The sequence below is a fragment of the Cavia porcellus genome, unplaced genomic scaffold (genome assembly GCF_034190915.1).
Source record: "Cavia porcellus strain 051 isolate PalLab524CR breed Dunkin Hartley unplaced genomic scaffold, mCavPor4.1 scaffold_13, whole genome shotgun sequence".
NCBI lineage: Eukaryota > Metazoa > Chordata > Mammalia > Rodentia > Caviidae > Cavia > Cavia porcellus.
In genome coordinates, this window is record NW_026947496.1 from 31,212,798 (window position 1) to 31,232,606 (window position 19,809).

The 19,809-nt window shown below is 47.5% G+C and overlaps 1 protein-coding gene across 1 annotated transcript in view; it reads left to right on the forward strand.

Annotated features, from left to right (window-relative positions):
- Galnt2 (polypeptide N-acetylgalactosaminyltransferase 2) overlaps positions 1-19,809 on the forward strand; it is a 144,149-nt gene that overhangs the window by 113,186 nt on the left and 11,154 nt on the right. Inside the window, exons 4-11 of the mRNA XM_003473487.5 lie at positions 4,397-4,495; positions 4,745-4,812; positions 5,011-5,076; positions 6,712-6,833; positions 8,728-8,815; positions 12,043-12,130; positions 12,706-12,809; positions 16,118-16,244. Coding sequence (XP_003473535.2) covers positions 4,397-4,495; positions 4,745-4,812; positions 5,011-5,076; positions 6,712-6,833; positions 8,728-8,815; positions 12,043-12,130; positions 12,706-12,809; positions 16,118-16,244 — 762 coding nt within the window. The remainder of the gene's footprint in view (positions 1-4,396; positions 4,496-4,744; positions 4,813-5,010; positions 5,077-6,711; positions 6,834-8,727; positions 8,816-12,042; positions 12,131-12,705; positions 12,810-16,117; positions 16,245-19,809) is intronic.

Here is a 19,809-nt window from a genome sequence, read left to right on the forward strand (position 1 = left end):
AATTTGCAAATTTAAATGCATCATAAAATGAGAAAACCTCCCACAGACTTAGAGATTTGGCCACACACATAGCTGACAAAGGGCAATATCCAGAAAATGTAAATTCCCATCGTCAGAGAGCTAGGAAAGGGGATGAAGCATATGAGCAGGCAGTTCAGAAGCAGCAAAGCAGCCAGCTCATAAATGTAGGAGAAACGTGTGGCCTTGCTGGCAATGGGGCACATGAAATAGAAATAACAGAGATCACTTCATTGGGGTCTGGTCGGCACGATTTAAAATCATGACAGCAGGGATTGTGAGACTGTGAAGCAGTATTATCTCATCCTGGGGTAGGAGTGGAACAGGTACAGCCGTGGTGGGGAGTGGGCCATGCCTTCAGGCAGAGACATGGAAGCACAGAATCTATAACAGTCCCCAGGAGGGGAATGACAGCCGACCTCAGCCCTAGATGAGGACCACCTGTGTTTCTATGCTTCTAACAGGGAGAAAGCAGCCTCAGCAGGTAGGTGCCTGGGTGAGGTCTGTTCTGCAGTGAGTGTGGATGAAGAAGAGCCATGTTGAGGCAGGCATCCTCCCAAAAATGGTGTCTTGGCAACAATACCCCTTAAAACCTAAGTAGACAGAAAAGAGTACTAAATACCATTCATGAATATGGACCGTGTCATGTATTAAAAACACAGGAATAATGAAGCGCCAAATCAGGGTAGTCACTACTTCTCGGAGATGGGCATTGAGGTAGTCTTATGGCTTGTACCTGGTTGTCCCCCTAAAGCCTCATGTGCTCATAATAGGGGCAGTACATGCATGACTGTCTTATCGGGATTTTACTAATAAAATCATTGATAAAAGTGATTACATCCATTTGTACCACCAGTGGCACAAGCCACCCCATGGGAAGGTCACACATGTATCATAAGTGGTTCAAGCCAGTAGGATCATGTCAACTTGTGGGTGTTGGTTATTTTGTCCCAGCAATGAGAGAGTAACTAAGACAGATAGCAAGGGACAGAAAAAGGACTGTAATTACTACCTGTCATGTCATTTCATTTAGAAAACCTGAGCAGCATTGCAAAGTGGAAAATTTGCTGTGGCAGAGTGGAGATGCCTGCGTATTTGTCCTCATCTCTGATTGTTTGAAATACTTTGCATACACTGGTGGTGACATTGCCTACCATAGACCAAGGGAGACGCAGCCTTGAGTAAAACGAACCCATGACTTTATTAATTACCCAGTGTGTGGCTCTCCATTCTAGCAGCAAAAACAAACTAACACTGATCATTCTAATTGCTTAGTGTTTTTCTTTAAAAACTGAGTTAAAGGGTGTTTCTAGGAGAGCATATTTCCCATGGTCTTTGTTTCCTGTGATCATCTGTTTAGTCTTGGTAGCCATCTCACAGCAAGCATGGTTTGCTGCTGACCACACCCTCTCCCTGGGCCTTCTACAGATTCTTTTTTTTTTCCCCCAGTACCAGGGATTGAACTCACGACTGCCTGCTTGCAAGGCAGGTGCTTATGCCGCTGAGCTAAATCCCTAGCCCCTTCTACAGATTCTTGACCCCTCTCTTGCATACTTTCAAACTTGTTCCCCCATCTACCTTTCCCTTTTCTTCCTTGAGCTCCTGCAGATCTGGGAACCTTCTCCTTTTAACTGGCTGTGACCACCCTGCTCCCCAAGGCACTGCACATGTACTTAAAAGTGGACCCCTACTCCACCCCCAATGAACCTGACTTACTGGCTTTATCTTCAAGTTACCAGAAAAATGTATACCCTATGCCTGAATGGCAGCTTCTGCCAGCACCAACTGCAATTTTGTTTTTGGTTTGTTTTTGTTTTAATCTTTATCTCAAGTTGTAGGCCAGCCTAGCCAGCCTGGGAAACTCTGAGACCCTGTCTAAATAAGAAAAAGGTCTAACAGTGTTCATACTCCCACTAAAACAGAACAAAAAACTTCATGTCTGGTTTTTTTCATTCTTTTTCTCATTACTGGGTGGTTTTCAGGTGCGCATAAGCTCTGTACCTGAGCTGCATCTCAGCCATGTATTATTTATTTAGCGACTGGATCATGCCAAGTTGCCTGTGCTGTCTGCAAATTTGTGATCCTTTTGCTTCAGTGCCCAAGTAGCTGGGTTTGCAGGCATATGCTGCCACACCAAGCATGTATCTGGTTTTTGAAGTCTCCACTTCACAGGAGAGGAAGGTTTCAGAGTGACCTTGTAGTACTCAACCTGTAGAAGCACATGCAGGGCCTCATCCTTCCCTCAGTGCCTGCTGCTGCTTCCTTCAGGACCTTGGATGGGCACAGCTTCCCAAGAGAGCGGCTAGGAAGGCCCTAGCTACTGTACAGCATCTTGTTATATTGAGCTTTCTCATTGCCTCTGGAGCAGCAAATGGCTGTAGCAGGGAAATGGCCCTTTAAATGGGAAATGTATGCCTTTTCTTGTTAAGGAGGGTCTTTCCAGACTACCTGTGCTTCAGCATGAGGGTTTATCTGGATTCCTATAAGCATAGTCACACAGCATGAAATGCTTCCATTTTTGCTTATGATTTCCCTGCCTTGAAGATGTTCTCTCATAAGTTCCACGGTTGCCAAGTCATAGCAAAACCTAATGCCTTATGAATATGTAGAGAAATTTTAATAAATGGTGCAAATGTATTACCTCTGCGTGTTCAGGAGCCCTGAGGGCCCAGACACTCAAGGAGAGTAGACTTCTGCAGAGAAGAGGAAACTGAGAGTGCAGAACAGGATTGAATCAGCTAGGTTTGCTGTAAGAGTGAAAAATGCCATCTTGTGTGTCCTTTTGAATGTTCACATTTAGCCCAGTCTGCTGTTTGCTCTTCCCACAGAGTTAAGTGGGATCTAATTGCTGAGGAAATTGAGGCCTCCCAATGTGGAGGTCCTTATTTCATTAGCATTACAAATTGGGTTCTTGATAATTTGTTTACAGTTGAAGCCTTCAGATTCTCACTTCCTTAATCAGACTATCTGCTAATTCTTAAAAGTTAAATAAGAAAAACTAGCATATCAGTCCACTTGTCAGTAAAACCTTGGGCACAGTGAGGTTACGTATTAATTCCAGACTGTCCCCAGACAACAGTGATTGTTACTTGGTTTTTTCATGATGAATTAAAACAAGCTAACTTTGTAATAACCAAAGATTCTTACCTATTAGCTGCATATGGTGGTGTTTTTCCTGTGCATGTTAAAAGTCTGTCATTTTCACAACCCTGAGGTAATGTGTGCAACTGCCAACTATTCTTCCCAAGGAGCACCCACTGATCTGTGGTCACCACCTTGCAGCTGCTTGAGTATCCGTTTTAGTCCTCAACAATTTACATTTTAGTCATGACTGAGCTCCAACTTTTATTAGAATCCATCTCCTTTTCTCATTGATTTCTTGTGCAAGATAGATCCTGTCATTAATTCTGGGAGCAGGTAATTGATAGCTGTGGAAGCTACATTAACAGCTAGAGCATAAACTTAAGTCTTCAGTGTGTGTCTCGGGGCAGAATGCTCTATGAAAACAGTAACACCTCCTGGCTTCCTTGCCATGCTGATGTCTATAATGTCACCAGTTTGGTGACTTCATTGCATTTAGTCACAGTTGACATCTTGCCACTGTCCTCAAAAGCTCCTACCCTGCTCATGGACCTTGTTCTTCTGGGACTCTGGGAACATCGGATTGTGCTGGCATCCTCAAGTCCATAGGCTAGGTAGGCTCTTTGGGTAGATTCTGCTGAGCCCAGCCTTGATGTCTTTTCTGCCCTGTGATAGTTCAACATCTTCAGCATGGAACTGTGTGAATCCTGTTTCTAAGTAGCATATGAGGGTCCTCCAGCCAGTATCTATCCACAGAACCCAAACTGGAGAAGTGCCTTTTGATTTGTTAGGAGTTCAGCCTAGTGTTGCCTGCTGCTCAGGGAATGGAGCTGTGACTGAGCTTACCAGTCAGCTCGCCATCACTTATGTCCCTATGTTGAGATAAGGTAGATCAGGCAGTGGGTTCCCCGTGCCCACAAGAGCCAAGTTGTGACTGTTAGGAATTGCACCAGCTCATGGTGGGCAGAAGACTAAGGTAAGAAGAACAGCAATGTAACTCCCAGGGAGACCTACGGGGAGCACATGGCTAGAGATGTTTGAAGGTTTTACTGTGTTACAGTATACTGTTTTCTAGGTTAGACATCCTCAGTTTGTTTCTGTCCTAAAAGCTGTCTCTAAGGGTGACCTCAGTTGTTCTCTGTCTCCACGTGCCCTTCTAATGCTGCATCCCACAGCTGGCCGGTGGCTGCTGCATCTGATGGCTTCGTCACAGCTGGCAGTTTGGCCTGGCTGTGACCTCAGAAGCTGGCCACAGCCCTTCTGCTGTCTATGCTCAGACAACTGTCTCCCCTCTCAGGTGCCAGAGAAAGCAGTGGAGGGTGGACTTGCCAGCCACCAGTGTGGTGATCACATTCCACAATGAAGCCAGGTCGGCCTTGCTGAGGACAGTGGTCAGGTAAGGCCCAGGGACACCATCATTACCTGTGACATCATTGGGAGCTTCACCCGTCAGAATGCTGACATGAGTTATATCCCAGGCAGTTAGGCCAGTGCAGTAATAGGTGCTTCAGACAGGGTACCTCAACCCCTCAATACCAGGAGTGTCTATTGGTTTCTCCAGCCAAAGATGGGTCCAGATAGGATATGTCCCTACATAAGTGAGACCTCTCAGGCCCACAGCCTTTATCTTCCTATCTTTTCTCAGTGTATTGAAGAGAAGTCCACCCCATCTCATAAAAGAGATCATCTTGGTGGACGACTACAGCAATGACCGTGAGTACTGCATTGTGGCTCGAGTCCCACACAACAACCCTTGAGGTGGGATGTCAGTGTATGTGGTCACCCAGGTGACAAGGAGGGGCATCTTTCCAGGGTCCTAAGGAGAGGGCCAGTCTGTAGATAACCAAGGGGTGCCATTCTCCATCAAGGAGTTCAACTTGGAGTTCACCGTGCTTTTCTTTTCTTTCCTAGCTGAGGATGGGGCCCTCTTGGGGAAAATTGAGAAAGTTCGGGTTCTGAGGAATGATCGCCGAGAAGGTAAGTCTCCTTTCTTGTATTGTTGTTGAAATGGCTTCATTCTGACTTAACGGAGCCTCGTAATACCTTAAGGAAGCACTTGCATCAAGAGAAGGATTAGTGGTCTAGTCTTTCTGTCTGTCCCTCTCTGCAGAGCAGCCAGGAACCCTGTCCCAGTAGACATAGAAAGGACAATTAAAAGCTTAATTGAAATTGTGTATACATTAGGGCAAAAGTATAAATTACACTTTATTCACCTACTTAGAAAGTGGTCCTCCTTCTTTCATAACTGAAGAAATCTCCGTAAGTCCCTTGGGTTGCTTTTTAAAAGAATAACAAAGATTTAGCCATGAGAAGCTTAATGACTCCAGACTTCAGGCATCTGATAAGATAACAGGCTCAAGTCTGACAGCCTGCTGAAGCTGAACCATCCAAACCCAAGGAGCGCTGTAATTATGTGCTCCTGCAATGCTGCAAATGCCAGTCCCAGCACTGTCATCAGTCACGTCTGAGAGGAGCTCTCTCCCAAGCCTGCATAAGGATGCGGAAGAGCTCTCGAGGGAACGTGCTGGGCTGACAGGTATGTCTGGAAGCTCAGATCAGCATAATCATCTTCCGGGGCAGTCTAGAGTGCAGCTCAGGGTGGTGTACTGGATGTTCAGCTCTTCTTCAGGCTGGAGGAATCTTTCAGTCTCTGAAAGTCCCACAACTGGAGAAACCCTGTCACTCCCACAGTCTGAGGATGGCCGCTAACCCTGCACTGGCACATTCTGTCTCTGGTTCCCTGTGTGGCCCCCCTGGAGTCAAGAAAGGAAGGTGTCCTTGGCAGCACTGTCCACACCTGTTCCAACTACTAAGAGCATTGGCACAGACGCTGAATAATAAATAGCTAAACTTCACCCTTGAGGAACTCTGTTTGCTGGATGCACATCAGTCCCCCAAACCTACAACAAATTGAAAACTTTATAATTTCTTGCATCATTTTTGCCCTCTAAACAATGTAAAAAATGGGGCCGGGGTTTAGCTCTGCGGCATAAGTACCTGCTTGGCAAACCCGAGGTCGTGAGTTTGATCCCTGGCACCAAAAAAAAAAAAAAAAAAAAAAAAAAACAAAACCCAAAAACAATCTAAAAAATAACTTTGTGAATTTAAACTTAAAACATTAACTGGCACAGACACCTAAAAAGGAAAGAAGTTAGTACAGACTTTAAAAGTTGAGGAGGAGGGGAGGAGTGAATGAAGAGAAGGAAGAGAAAGGAAGAAACTGTGTTCCACATAGGTAGTTTATAACTGATAAATCCCTTGCTAGTCTTAAAGGTTGTGCTCTTGACCTGCTTGGAAATCAGAAGCGTGCGTCAGTATTAACTCTGATGCTTCAAATTTGGGGAATCACTGGGGTAAGAACCCAGGTCTCTGTGTGAAGGGAATGAGAAGAGCAGGTATTGGATGAAGGGAACTTCAGCTACATGAAGGTCTTTTTCAGGACATAGTAGTTCAAAGATACTTGTATTCCTAGCCACCCAATTAGCTGTTTTGCTTGAAAACTCCCAGACTTGGTAATCACAGGGCAGCACTGACCCTGCCAGACAGGTCTACAGGGAGCTAGGTGCCCAGCAGGCAGCCTGTCCTAATCCAGGTCTTCTCTTCACTCCACAGGTCTGATGCGCTCCCGGGTCCGGGGCGCTGATGCTGCCCAGGCCAAGGTCCTGACCTTTCTGGACAGCCACTGTGAGTGTAATGAGCACTGGCTGGAGCCGCTGCTGGAGCGGGTTGCTGAGGTGAGGCTGTGCAGCGGGCATGAGAAGGAAGGTGCAGGAAGGGAGCAGGTCACGGGTTGGCTGCAGGATTCCTGGATACCAGAGAGCAATCAGTGACCTTGGGACATTAGTTCAGAGGGTTTCATGGGCCTCAGGGATCCATCAGCATGAGCAGCAGTCCCTCGATAGGCAGAGGTGCTCAGCAGAGACTGATGAGGACCCTGCAGCTAAGGAGTCTTCCGCATCTTCCCCCGTTGCTTGTAGCTGACATGGGCTCTGGCTGCCTGGGATGCATAAGGCTGACACATCCTGACATTGAAAGTACAGTCCACGCTGGGGACACACTATAGGGCCCTTCTGCTCTGAGTGAAGACTGGGTTGGCCGATCACTCAAGGCTCGTGGGGAGAGGCAGGTAGTCTCTGAGCACTGTAATCAGGGTGACCATGGCCACGCTTTGTGCACCTTTGGCATGTTGGAACCATCATTATAAATACTGGTGTGGCCCTGTGTTATTTCTCTGCCTTCTGCTTGTTTTATTGACTTTCTTTCCATCTTGCTATGAAAGTGCTTTCTCAGGGGCAATAAGGCAAACCCTGTGTAAGGAAGTAGAAAATGAATAAGCCCTTCTGCCCTCAGCATCACAATGAAACTGACAGGCGGCAGGCACATCATGAAATACTAAATAACCGAGAGCTGCCGGTAATTATGAAAGTCATATTCAGCTGCCCTTTACTGGATTCAAACAACACACTAGGCACTTGGTTTGTGTTACCTTTAGTGCTGGTGGTTATCCTAGCACTAAGAGAGATGACTTTAAGCCCTTTGATAATATATCCCAGACCATGCAGCGGCAGATGGTAGGATGGGTCTTGTCTGGTCCCTAACCAAATCGATCTTTTACACACATCCATATATGCACCATAGAACCTACTATGGAATTCCTTCCACCCAGCCCTGCAAATACTCCCATTGCCACTGTCCTTGGAAAGCAGCCACACCCAGACAGCCACAGGTCAGCACGCATATAGCCAGTGGCCTGTGTGGGATGCAGAGCTGTCTCACACCCTCCTCCTTCACTGGGTAGGTGCTGAGGTGATTGACTCTCACTAGTTGGCAACTTTCCAGAAGAAATACAAAAGATGTATACTCTCTGAACCCCCCACTGAGACAGACAAGTTCGTTCTTGGTCCTTTGTGACTATGCAAATTATTTTCTCTGTAAATCTGCATGTGGCAATTAGGAACCTGAAATATTCTCTTAGATTGTTGTGAGATTGTTTTTCTAAGTCCTCTGCTAAGAAGAGCTGCCAGTGTGGCCCACTGGGAGCACTCAGCCACTGTGACTCTGTGCTGAGGGCCAGCCATTGCAGCTGTGGACTGTGCAGACTGTGACCCACTAGCACCGTCACAGAGATGACCCAGGAGGGGAGGCTTTGGTGGGATCACCTGTAAGGCTAAGTTTAGGATCACTAGGATCATCTAGTTGCCTTGGTTTCCCTTCTGCTATAATAATACTGATAGTCTGCACATCTCTCTTACACCCCATGTGCATCTAGAGACGCACACCATGATTTTGTGGCATAGGCAGTTTAGCAGCGTGTCTGCTCCTAAGCTACTGCTGCTCTTGAATGATAATAACTGATGCCAATGTAGCTGGACTTAGCTTCCAGGAGATGACAACAACCCTGTGGTTAAAATTTTGGAGGCAAACCAGACCCACTGTGTAGTCCTTGCTTTTAGTGGGGTGAACAGATGGCAGAGTATCCTGGGCCCAGCCACCCCCTCAAGTAGCTGCCCCTTCTGTGGACCTGGGTGGGAAGGGAAGCTGTCAGTCTATGATTGCTTGGCATGGAGGACTGTGGACAGGCTGTTGGCTGTGCTGGAATCTGACAGCTGTTCTCTCTGTCCTGCTCAGGACAGGACTCGAGTGGTGTCACCCATCATCGATGTCATCAACATGGACAACTTTCAGTATGTGGGGGCCTCCGCTGACCTGAAGGGCGGTAGGTGTCCATAATAGTTTGCCTGCCCAGCTTGTCTCCACAGTCAAGAGTGACAGTGACAGCAGCCTTCACCCCGCAGCATCTTCCCTAAGAGAGTGGCTGCATTCTGCCTTTCATCTGGACCTGTGACTGCCTCTTTGAGCTTCATGACTTAGAGCAGTCGTGCTGGCCTCACTGGTCAGCAGTGGTGAGACCCCCTGATGTTGCTTTAAGCCAGGGACTCTAGAGGTCCTTCCTGACAAGCAGGACAAGAGGAACTTCACAGAGCTGAGATTTTGAGCAGGAAAGGGTCATGTTTTCACCTGCTTTGGGCTCATCCAGCCTTATCCCCAGAACCCTGTATCTCTCACTGATCAACCAGGTAGAGACCGAGCTCCTCACCACCCACTGGGCACCAAGTTCTAGGAGTTCTCCTTCTTAAACTGGCTCCTTCGATGATCCCAATCCCAATTGCCCACTGCCTGGAGCTCTTTGTCTCAGTGACCACCAGCTTCCCTTAGTCCCCTCAACGTCCAGCCTTTCCCTCACACCCACCTCCAAGGAGCTGTAGAACAATTCACCTGAAACGCTCTCTGTCCAATTACTTTCGAGGACCCCAGAGGTTTTGTGTGGCTGTGTATCAGCATTCACTGTGTTAAAGCCAAGAGATTTGTAAAACATGAGATGAAGTAGGTACACGATCCTGCAGCCCATCTTTCACTTTTGAGCAGTGGAATTGATGGTGGCTTGTAGGTCACATGCAGAGCAAGAAGATTTGAGGTCATGAGGGGTCCCAGATCACATCTAGGAATATTTAGTTCTGTGATGGTATCTAAGGACCAGTCATGGTACATGTGGCCCCTGCTTTTTATATCCCTGGTGTGAGGGAGATTTGAACACCATTTGAGAGACAGGGAGCTGAAAACGGAAGGTCAGTCCCTCACCATTGTCTGAATTTTTTCTTGCGACAGGGTTTGAATGGAACCTGGTGTTCAAACAGCATGAGGATTCCCAGAGAATCCTGCTAAAACTCAGTGACTGAGCTCTTCTGTTCTGTAACTCCAGTGAGTTCCAAGAAGTCAGAGAGGCCCTGAGCCACTGAAGGAGAACTTAGGCATTTGCACCATCAGGCATCCCCTGGGCCATTTCAGACACAGACCCATTAGATCTGAGATTTATAGCCCCTGTGCAGCTAGTTAGGACCCTCTTTCTTTACATGAAATTGGGGGTCTCTGTCCCACCTGATAACATGTCAACTAATTGGAGAAAGATGGGACAATTACAGACACAGGGCCAGCTATTGGTCTTAATGTCTGAAAGAGAAGACAGGACTGTGAGAACCCAGCTGCCCTCCAGGGCTAGAGTGCTGGATGTTGAGGGCCATGCCCTCTACCTGACACCTACAGACCCTGTTGCTATGGGTGGGGGAGGGGGGTAATGTGCCCTTAGCTTCCCCATCTGAGTAGTGGTAATCATCATGGCACATAGGTCATGACAGGATGAGAGTGACAGTGTGTTAGTCTTCACTAGGATAAGATGGGACCAAGCAGCCACCCACCCCTCAGAGGGTGGATGTGTTCTGTGGCTGTACACAAACTGAGAAATACAAAACTTGGGGAAGATTCCTAACAAGTGGTAAGAAAGAGTGCAAGGGGACTTTGAAGAGAACAGGACCTTTGTCATAAGAGAGTGGTAGTAGCAGAGCACGTTGCTCCCTGAGGGTCTGGAAGAGCTGCCCATCCTTCCAGGTCACTAGAGCAGATACGAGAATGGACAGTCCCAGTGGGTGCAGCTTTCTACTGGTTTGGAGCCAGGCTGAGGTCATGCCAAGAGCATTTTATGAAGGATGACATCCTCGTAGAATTGCTAATATGTTAAAGGTTATCTGTATAACTAGATGTGTCATGGTACCTCTTGTGGTCTCACTGTTATCTTGTTTTGAAATCCTGCACTATTTCTATTGATTTGTTTTTATTGGTTTTATTCTGTACTATTTTGTTTGATTTTATTATGCCTGATGGTATGGGCAGTTCTTTTGAAGATAACAAGAGGCATTATGGTAGCCACTGTTGATCTCCCTGTATTTTGTTTTTAAGTCATGTACCATGTTCCTCGTTTTGTACTGATTGACTCTATTCTATTTCATTTGCTTTTATTCTCTTCAAAATAAAAATAAATAAATAAATAAATAAAGGTTATCTCTATAGCACGTTAGTAAGATCCTGAATCCAAATGAGAAATTCAAGCTTGAGCATTGCAGGAATCTTATTGACAGAAAACTTGAGAGCAGAGACCTTGGGAGGTCCAGAGTGAAAGACAGGGAGTTCTAGGGACCTGTGGTCCTTGGCCCAAACCTGTGGGTTACCATTGCAGTACTATGGTGTGTGTTTGCCAAATGCAGTCTTTGAGGGTCCAGAGAGCTTCAAGGTGGTGCACTGGTCTCAGTGGAAGAGTAAAACCTTGTTGCTAGGACTTGGGGCCCTGCAAGTGCCTGAGGCCAAGTGCAAGGTCCAGGGACTTCCTTTCATGGTAGTCTAAGCATATGTACTCTTTAAGAATGAAATAGAACAGGGGTCATATTTACCAGAAGCTTCCTGTCCCAGTTTTACAACATTCTGATTAATTTTCATCTAAAATTCTTCATATGCCCATTATTCCTGCTCTGATACAATTTCAGTTGCAATGAAGAGAAACCAAGGTGCAGTTTGCAAGCCCAGGGGACTGACCATAGGTCTCCCTGCCCTAGTGTTCCTGTCTTGTGGGCAGCATTGGAGACACAGGGCTGTGGTCAGGAGTGGTTGCTCAGTCTTCACCTCTTGCAGCCCTTGGATATGCAGTTGTGTCAGACACAGACCCCAGTTCCCTTTGTATTTCACGTTTGTTCTTACAATATTTTCTTGTTTATTTTGGGGAAGGGCAGGCTGGAACCCCAGCCCTCACACAAGCTAGGCAAGTAGTCTACCGTGGAGTCACACCCTGTCCCTCTTGCATTTTAAAGTTAGAAAAGCCTAACCTACACTTCCTTTTGAGGGAGTGTCAGGAAGATGTCAGTACACCCCTCTTCATCCGTCTCCTGTCCAGCTCCCCTCCCCAGTCACTCTCTTGTGACCCTTATTATTTTGTGTTTTCATTTTCATTTGGTTTTCCGTGAGCCCCTTCCACACCACATGTTTGTAAGCTGTGAGAGACAGGGAGCTGAAAACAGGAGGTCAGTTCCTCACCATTGTCTGAATTTTTTCTTGCGACAGGGTTTGACTGGAACCTGGTGTTCAAATGGGATTACATGACACCAGAGCAGAGGAGGTCACGGCAAGGGAACCCGGTGGCCCCCATTAAGTAAGTGTCAGCTGCAGGTGAGCATGGCCCTTTGGGCCTTGATGGCTGTGGGCTGCGTCCGCTCTCTCTCCTGCTCCTTCTCCTTCACCAAGTTTCAGGCTGGTGCTGCCACCAGATGGCCAAACCCTTGAGTCTCCTCAGGAAGCCTCACAGGTCATGAGGCCCACCTGCCGGTGTTGTGTGTTACCTCATGTTCATGCTTCCAGGATCCTAGGAGCCTGGGGCAGGAGAGGGGGCTGCGCCTAAGGCTTTTGTATTTATTTTTGGTAATTCTTACAACTACCCTGTAAGGAAAGTGAGGCCCTGAAGACTAAGTACCTTACCAAGGGCAGCTTCTCAGTGAGTGATCCCAGCCCCAAAATCAGTCCCTTGTTGTAGTGTGGGTCCAGAGCAGCCTTGGCAATTCAGGGGCATCCAGGCAGGGACTGGGGAAGCTTAGGAAGCATCAGGGTGAAGTGGGGGCATTTGGGCATGTTCATGATGTCCTCTTCCAGTTCATTAACCCAGACTCAGCCATTGCAGAAGAAGGCTGTCCATGTGACCTTGAACTCTGCTCCCTGCTCTTTGCCCCTCAGAACTCCCATGATTGCTGGTGGACTGTTCGTGATGGACAAGCTGTACTTTGAAGAGCTGGGGAAGTATGACATGATGATGGATGTATGGGGAGGAGAGAACCTGGGTATGTACAGTCTTGCACTTTGGTCTTGTCTCTGTCTTTGCTTTGGTAATGTGTGTGGAAGGCATGTTGGGAGGCATTTAAGAAGCTGTAGCATAGCCAGGCTTGATGGTACCTGCCTATAGCCCAGCGCTCTGGGATGCAGAATTGCAAGTTTGATCCCAGCCTGAGTAATTTAGCAACTTCAATGAGATACTCTCAAAATTAAAAAATTTTAAAAAGAACTGGATATGTAACTTAATACAAAGGCTCTGACTTCAATCCCCAGCACCACCAAAAAATCAATGATGCAACCATTTGGGCCAGAACCAGCCCCTCTACTGATGCACCCAGTACCCTCTCTCTTCTAAAGGTAATTTAAATCAAAACTGAAGGTCAGGGACCCAGGCAGCCCTCCAGTGGAAACATGGGCTCCATCCTGTCATGAGGGCTGTGGGTTCTGAACCTACACTTCCAACATCATGGAGCAGGTCAGCATAAGGGCTCCAAATAGCTCTGTGGCATGGAGTCGGCCTGATGGTTTTCAGGGAGGCCCCACCAGGCTGGCCTTGGCCTTTCATCTCTGCTTGGTGACTTCTGTGAATGGTTCTATCTTGGCTTCATTTTCTATTTTAAATAACCCATAAAAGTCATTTTCACACAGATTTAGAAGTAATAAGATTTTACAGGATGTGATCTGTATTTGTAGGCACCTCATGGTTCCTGCATGAAGACTCTCGTCTGCTAAGGTTGCTTGTGGATTGTCTCCCCTCTACCCCTTTTGCTTGCTGCACTCGAAGCCTTAAGTACTTTTCAGGGTTTGCAACCCAGAGCCAGTTCTCCTTGGCTCCTGAATGCTGTTAAATTTCTTTTGTCCTTGGGTTGGTGCACCAAGGAAGGAAAGGGCCAAGAAAAGGGAGGGGAAATGACTGCTGTTGCTTTTACTCCTAACAGAGACTTTGAAAGTTTCTGTTAGTTTGAAAGAGTAGCCTGACCTGTCACTTCTCCATCGTGTTTGATGTGGTATTCAGTGAGGACGTCTCTCTGGATCCCTCTGCCCTGGTTTGATGTTGAAAGCTGCTTTTGCTCAGCTAGCACAACAGGGAGGGGGCATGAGTCCATCTCCTGTGGGGAGGGGTTCTAAAGACACACTGACCTTATGTAGGGGTTGGGCCAGAGCATTTGAGCACAAAAGGCTTAGAGATCGTCACCTTCTGAGGAGAACCCAAGTCCCCTTGGCAGCCACTTCCCAGGGTGACTGGAAAACTGAATATTGCCAGGAGAGCCTGGGTCATGGTCAAATGTCAGGTGGCATCTGTCTCAGTGTAGAGAGTCAGTTCACCCAAGGAGACTGTACTCAAAAGCCAGAGATAGGTAGAACTTGCACAGACAAACTGGGTGGCTGTGTTTTGGTTTGCACATTTCTGTGCTAGCTGAGGATCTGCAAGGGTACAAGGATCTCTTCCCCCCTCCAGTCCTGACTGCTCCTTCCAGGGCTCATGGAAGAGGCTGAGTAGCACAGGGGTTTAAGCAGAAAGTTTAGGATATGAGCCTTGCTTTCTCCTGAGCAGAGCTTCCACGTCTTCCTCTGTGGGTTGAGACTGTTCACCTATGGCTCTTAGGGTTTGTGCTGGAGAGGCACATGTGGGAAACCTGAGAAAGATCAGACCACTCTCTGAAGGAGAGGAGCATCCCACTTCCTTGGACAGTAATATACATCCATCTGTCATTAAAGAATTGGCAAAGCGGATGAACATCCTGAGCTTCTGCCCTGAAACAGTGCTGAGGCTGATGGGGGTAGTGTGTCCCTGTGAGCAGTCTCTTTACAGTAATGTAAGGAGGGGTGTCATGGCTTCCAGTGCCGCCAGCTGCATGTGTCCCAGAGTAAGGTGTGCAGAGGCCTCGAGCTGTGAGCAGGGCCAGAGCAGGGTAGTTGGATGAGTTGAAAGCCAGGAGCCATACAGAGCAGTATCCTCACAGGTGGACCTTGAATGAGGTCAGACGAAGGTAGCCACGTGTGCAGAGTCTTAGATATGCCTTCCAGCCTTCCAGCGGCCCCTACTGGCTCAGCTCTCCCCACACAGGGGCCCAATTTTGCAGCTGCCAGTGGGGAAACATACACTGCAATTGCAATTCCTGAAATGCAGAGAACATTTGACACATTTAGTTGGAACACTGTAAATAAATTATAAAACCTTTCACCACATTTAGTTGGATGGTGTTGATCATTGGTTCTGCATCCCTGCGAGGAGGCCACCCAGGTCACCCTTCCTTGGGTGTGAGGTTGTCCCTGTGGCCTTGGGTTCCCATTTGTGGTAGAAATGAGGGCTGTTCCGAGTGGTGTTTGAGCCACCTGCTGTGCAGTCCAGGCACTGCTCCAGGACCTGGGTGCCCATCCAGAGGATTTCACTGGTCCTTACCTGTGGTCACGGAAGTTCCACCCCTTCTCATTTCTGATCCATGTATATTGGTAGGGTTGCTGGCTCTATAGATTCTCACCTCTGCATGTTCTGAGGGTTCTCAGTGGACACAGAAGGACTTGCCCTTTGCACAGCCTCTGGCAATTTTCTGGAACAGTGCTTGGCCTCTCAGAACAGGACATCTTAGTTTCCGTGTTCAACCTTAGTTTCTTTTTGTTCTGAGTAGGCAGTGGTTAGAACAAGCAGTTAGAACAGGTCCTTTTTCCTGAAAGGACTGTGTATGCTGGGGTTGGTGCAGGTGGTGCCTGGCCCACATGTGAGTTACCCCATAGCCCAGTCTGTGTTGATGCAGGTGAAAGTGGCCTTAGGGATCCTGCCAGGGCCAACGGGTTGGTACCCAGTGCAAGTCTATGTCACCATGTCTGTAAAGCACCTGTTGTTGTTACCAGTGGCCCATGAATGCAATTTAAGAGGTAGAATTATTTTCCCTAAATAGAGAAGCTCAGACACATCCTAGTGCTGTCAGTTTGAAGTGAATTTTAGAGGAAGGTGACACCTGGGGTGCCTGCATTAAAGCTTGACATTCACATACCCTCACGGTTGCCTTCCTGGCATTGTCTGTGCTGCAGGAGGCACAAGTCAGCCACAAATGATCTGGGATGCACATGGTCCAGTACTCGAGTGTACTGAATCCACATCCAAAGAGCATCTCCCACTTCACACTTCCTTGACTCCACACGCCGTGGAGTCTGACCACACAGGCGCGTGGAGCGCTTTGGCTGCAAGCCACAGGCTGGAGGGAGCAGCTTTTCTCAGGCTCCTGCAGCAGTGGGGGCAGGGCGGCTGCTTCATGGGGACTCTTGTGGGAAAACCCAACAACCCCACAGGTCACTGGGTCTCATCTCCATTTAGAGATCTCCTTCCGCGTGTGGCAGTGCGGTGGCAGCCTGGAGATCATCCCCTGTAGCCGTGTGGGACATGTATTCCGGAAGCAGCACCCCTATACCTTCCCAGGTGGCAGTGGCACTGTCTTTGCCCGGTAAGTACACTGAGCAGCAGACAGGGCCACAGTCCTGCCAACTGCTCTAGGAATGGGTGTCATGCCTGGGAACCGGCATCCTGTGACAGGTGTGCTACCATCAGCAGTGGGAAGCAGCAGGTGACGGGCACACAGCAGGCAAAATGCTGAGAAAGCAGCTGCCTCTGCACCCTCCATGGTGTTTTGCCAAAACAGTGCCAATGTGGGGCATAGGGTCGCTGACCAGGGCAACTGAGATTGTAAGGGTAGTCTGGGGTAGGAGCAGTAGCCAGGGGCAGCACCAGGGCATCTGGGGATGAACTAGTCTGTCTCAGTTACAGTTGTGAAAACCTACAGATGTATGAATGTGCCCCACAGAAGGTGATGTGGGCAAGTACTTTGAAGAAAACAACTTACTATGTGTTACTGCTCACGGTACAGTTAAGGATATTAACAGGACACCACAGACTCAGTACTTTATGATAAACAGAACTTAGCAGTGGATACTCATCGTGTGATAGAAGGATCAGCGCAAGGGCACACCAGAGAGGCCAGTGCTCCATCTGCAAAGGACAGCCTCACCTTGCTGACCTGCTCACATCTTATACTGTCATAGTGACAGATTTTAAGAGGCGTGTACAAGAGACATTCAAACCAGAAGATATACTACAAAAGGACATCATAGTATGTAGATGTGATTTGTAATTGATAAAAGATATATTTTAGGAAACCCAATGATGCCAGGTGAAATGCTTTTGAAAAATAGCAAATCACCATTCTGTCAGATCCCATTTTCCTAAGAATTCTCTCAAATGCGGAAGTAAAAGCGTGTGAGTTGGATCTTGGGACCCCCTGTTAATGTACCTTTGTGTGAGAGTAGGCAGCAGAATACTCAACTAAATAAGATCACTTCAAATACTGGCCTTGCTGAGGATATGGCTCAGCGGCACAGCACCTGCCTGGCAAGCACAAGGTCCTGAATTCAATTCCTGGTTGGGAGAAAAAAAAAAAGCAAAAACAAAAAACGTAATCAGTGCCGTGAAGAAGATAAAATGTGACTGAGCATGACTGGGACAGGCAGAAGGGGGTTTGCAGGTGGAGAGCACATGAGGTACCTTCAGGAAGGGGAAAGGGTACCCTGGGACCTGGGAGACTGGGACCCTGGAGCAGGACAGGCTGCTGAGAAGGGACTTGTGGGCACATGTGAGAGCTGAAGGGACACAGGGCAGCCAGAGCCTAGAGGAGAAGAGTGCACAGAGCCGGGAAGGCTCAGCAGGCCAGGCCGTGTACCCTATAGGTGACCAAAACCTTTTGCTTCCTTGATGCCAGGGAAAGCCACTAGCCTTGTAAGCAGGAACTTGACTTCTGTCTTGGCTTTGGAAAGTTCCTTCTAGCCAAGGGACAGAGGGTGGTAGAGAGGCGATGTCAGGTGATGGGCTGGTATCCCTACCCAGTTGCTCTATGGATACCCGAGCAAGTGTGCAACTAGGAGATGGGTCCCACCCCACTCTGTCTGAGGCAGACAAACAGTCCAGGAGTTAAGGAGACACTGGGCATGTCCCACTGCTGTGATGACATGGCACCCATGGAAGACAAAAGCCTGGGGTGTTACTAATACACATGCTAAGCAGAGGTTGAATTTTTAACATGTAGAGCCTGTTTCTGGGGCAACTTTAATAGAAGCCAACATGATAGATAGTGCTTCTGACTTACATTCCTTAAAACACGTCTTTTCATGAACGTTGTCTGTGCTCCATCTTTGCTGTGTTAACAAAAATACAATCTTATACAATGAACTTCATGAAATCAAACATTGATATGTAACTTTTTCCCTGGGGGAACATGAAATTGTTTCCAGAAACTTCTAGTGTAGACATATCAGATACCCCAAATCAAAGCCATTGATAATACCCAGCCAACAATGGAGTTGGAAAATGGTATGTTGAAACTCCCGTAATGTCACTTTGTACACACAGTCTTGGGCTGGGCATTGTGGCACATGCCTGTAACCCTAGCTACTTGGGAGACTGAGCCAGGAGAATTTATAAGTTCAAGGCCAGTCTGGAACACTTAGTGGGCCTGTGTCTCAAGATGTTTAAAAAAGCTGGGGCTGTAGCTCAGTGACAGAGCATGCCTAGGATTAATGGCTAGTAAGGGAATAAGGACACCCTGTTCAGAAGATGAACTTTTGAATTACATGTTTTACTACCTGGCCAACTTCAGCAAGGCTGTCTCCCTCTTAGCAGACTTGAAGAGGTGGAGTTTTATATGGCTAAGGTCCCTTCTGGCTTCTCCATTTCCCATATTGTGTGACGTCAGATGCATAAGTACTCACTCTGTAAATGCTTGCAAATCAAAGAAGGAATGGGCAAAAGTGGGCCTCTCTCTTGACACCCCTGAGTCCCTGGGGTATGGTAGGTACCAGTGAGTATCCGAATGGATGGATGAATGGATGAAAGGAAGGAACCACTACTGAGTCACCCTGGGCACAAAATTCTTGACATCCATAGCTTTAAGGAAGAAAGGTTTAGTTTGACTTATATTTTAAGAAATTTCAGCCCTTGCATAATTCGCAGTTTGACAGAAGGGCCTGGGTGGAGGAAAGACTGCTCACAAAGAGAACAGGGAGGAGCCATAGAGGGAAACAAAATCTTTCCAGATCATGCCCCTTGTGACCTGCCACTTCCGACCAGCACCTTCCAACAGCACTGCTGAACTCCCCAGTGAGTGCACTGCCCCTGTGATCAGTCACCTTCCATGAGGCTTTGAGGGGACTTCTTCAGGCTACACCATAGCACACCTTGAGGCATATTTGGGACTCCCCACGTCTACCTTTCTGTAAGCAGACATAAAGACTTAGATAATTTAAACAATTTAAACACTGTGTGATTGAAATTTATAAGTTCTGGAAGTCATTAGGGCTGAAAGGAGCCAGGACACCCTTGAATCAGGTTCTGTTGTGTACTGGCAAGGGTTTGGGTATCAAAGGACTGGAGTCCTGGCCTGGTTACAAGCCACCTGGCCAGAGTTTAGGCCAAGTTAAGCCAGAAATCGTCTGGTAAGGTCGACCACAGGTCCCACTGTGAGGCCTTGGCGGCTGTCTGAGGAATGGCACTTGGGGCCCATGTTCCCCAACACTGAAGTACTCATTGTTCTGTGAGAGAAAATAAAAACCCATGCATCTTATTACCAAAGAAGATTATACGCTGCTCCCAAACACGCTGGCTCAGGGTCTCCATCAGTCTCCGTCTCTGTGCTGCGCTCTCCTCCCTCCACATACCCACCATGAGTGATCTTCATCCACACCAAGTCCCATGCATCCTGGATTTCTACTGTTCACAGGAATTTTTCGTCTCATGTCTCTGTGTTAAGCTCTACAGTTTCTAGTTATTTTTTGCCATTATAAACTGCACTTAAATGAGCCTGTTTTCATTGATGCATTGTCAGTCCTGGTTATTTCCTGTAGGTGATTTTCCAAAAGTAGAACCCCAAGGTAGACAGTCCTGGTATTGCCTTGTGTGTTTCTTTCTGGTACTCCTGGTGGCAGCCCAAGTCCCCTTTTTTCAGACAGAAAGATAAGTATATC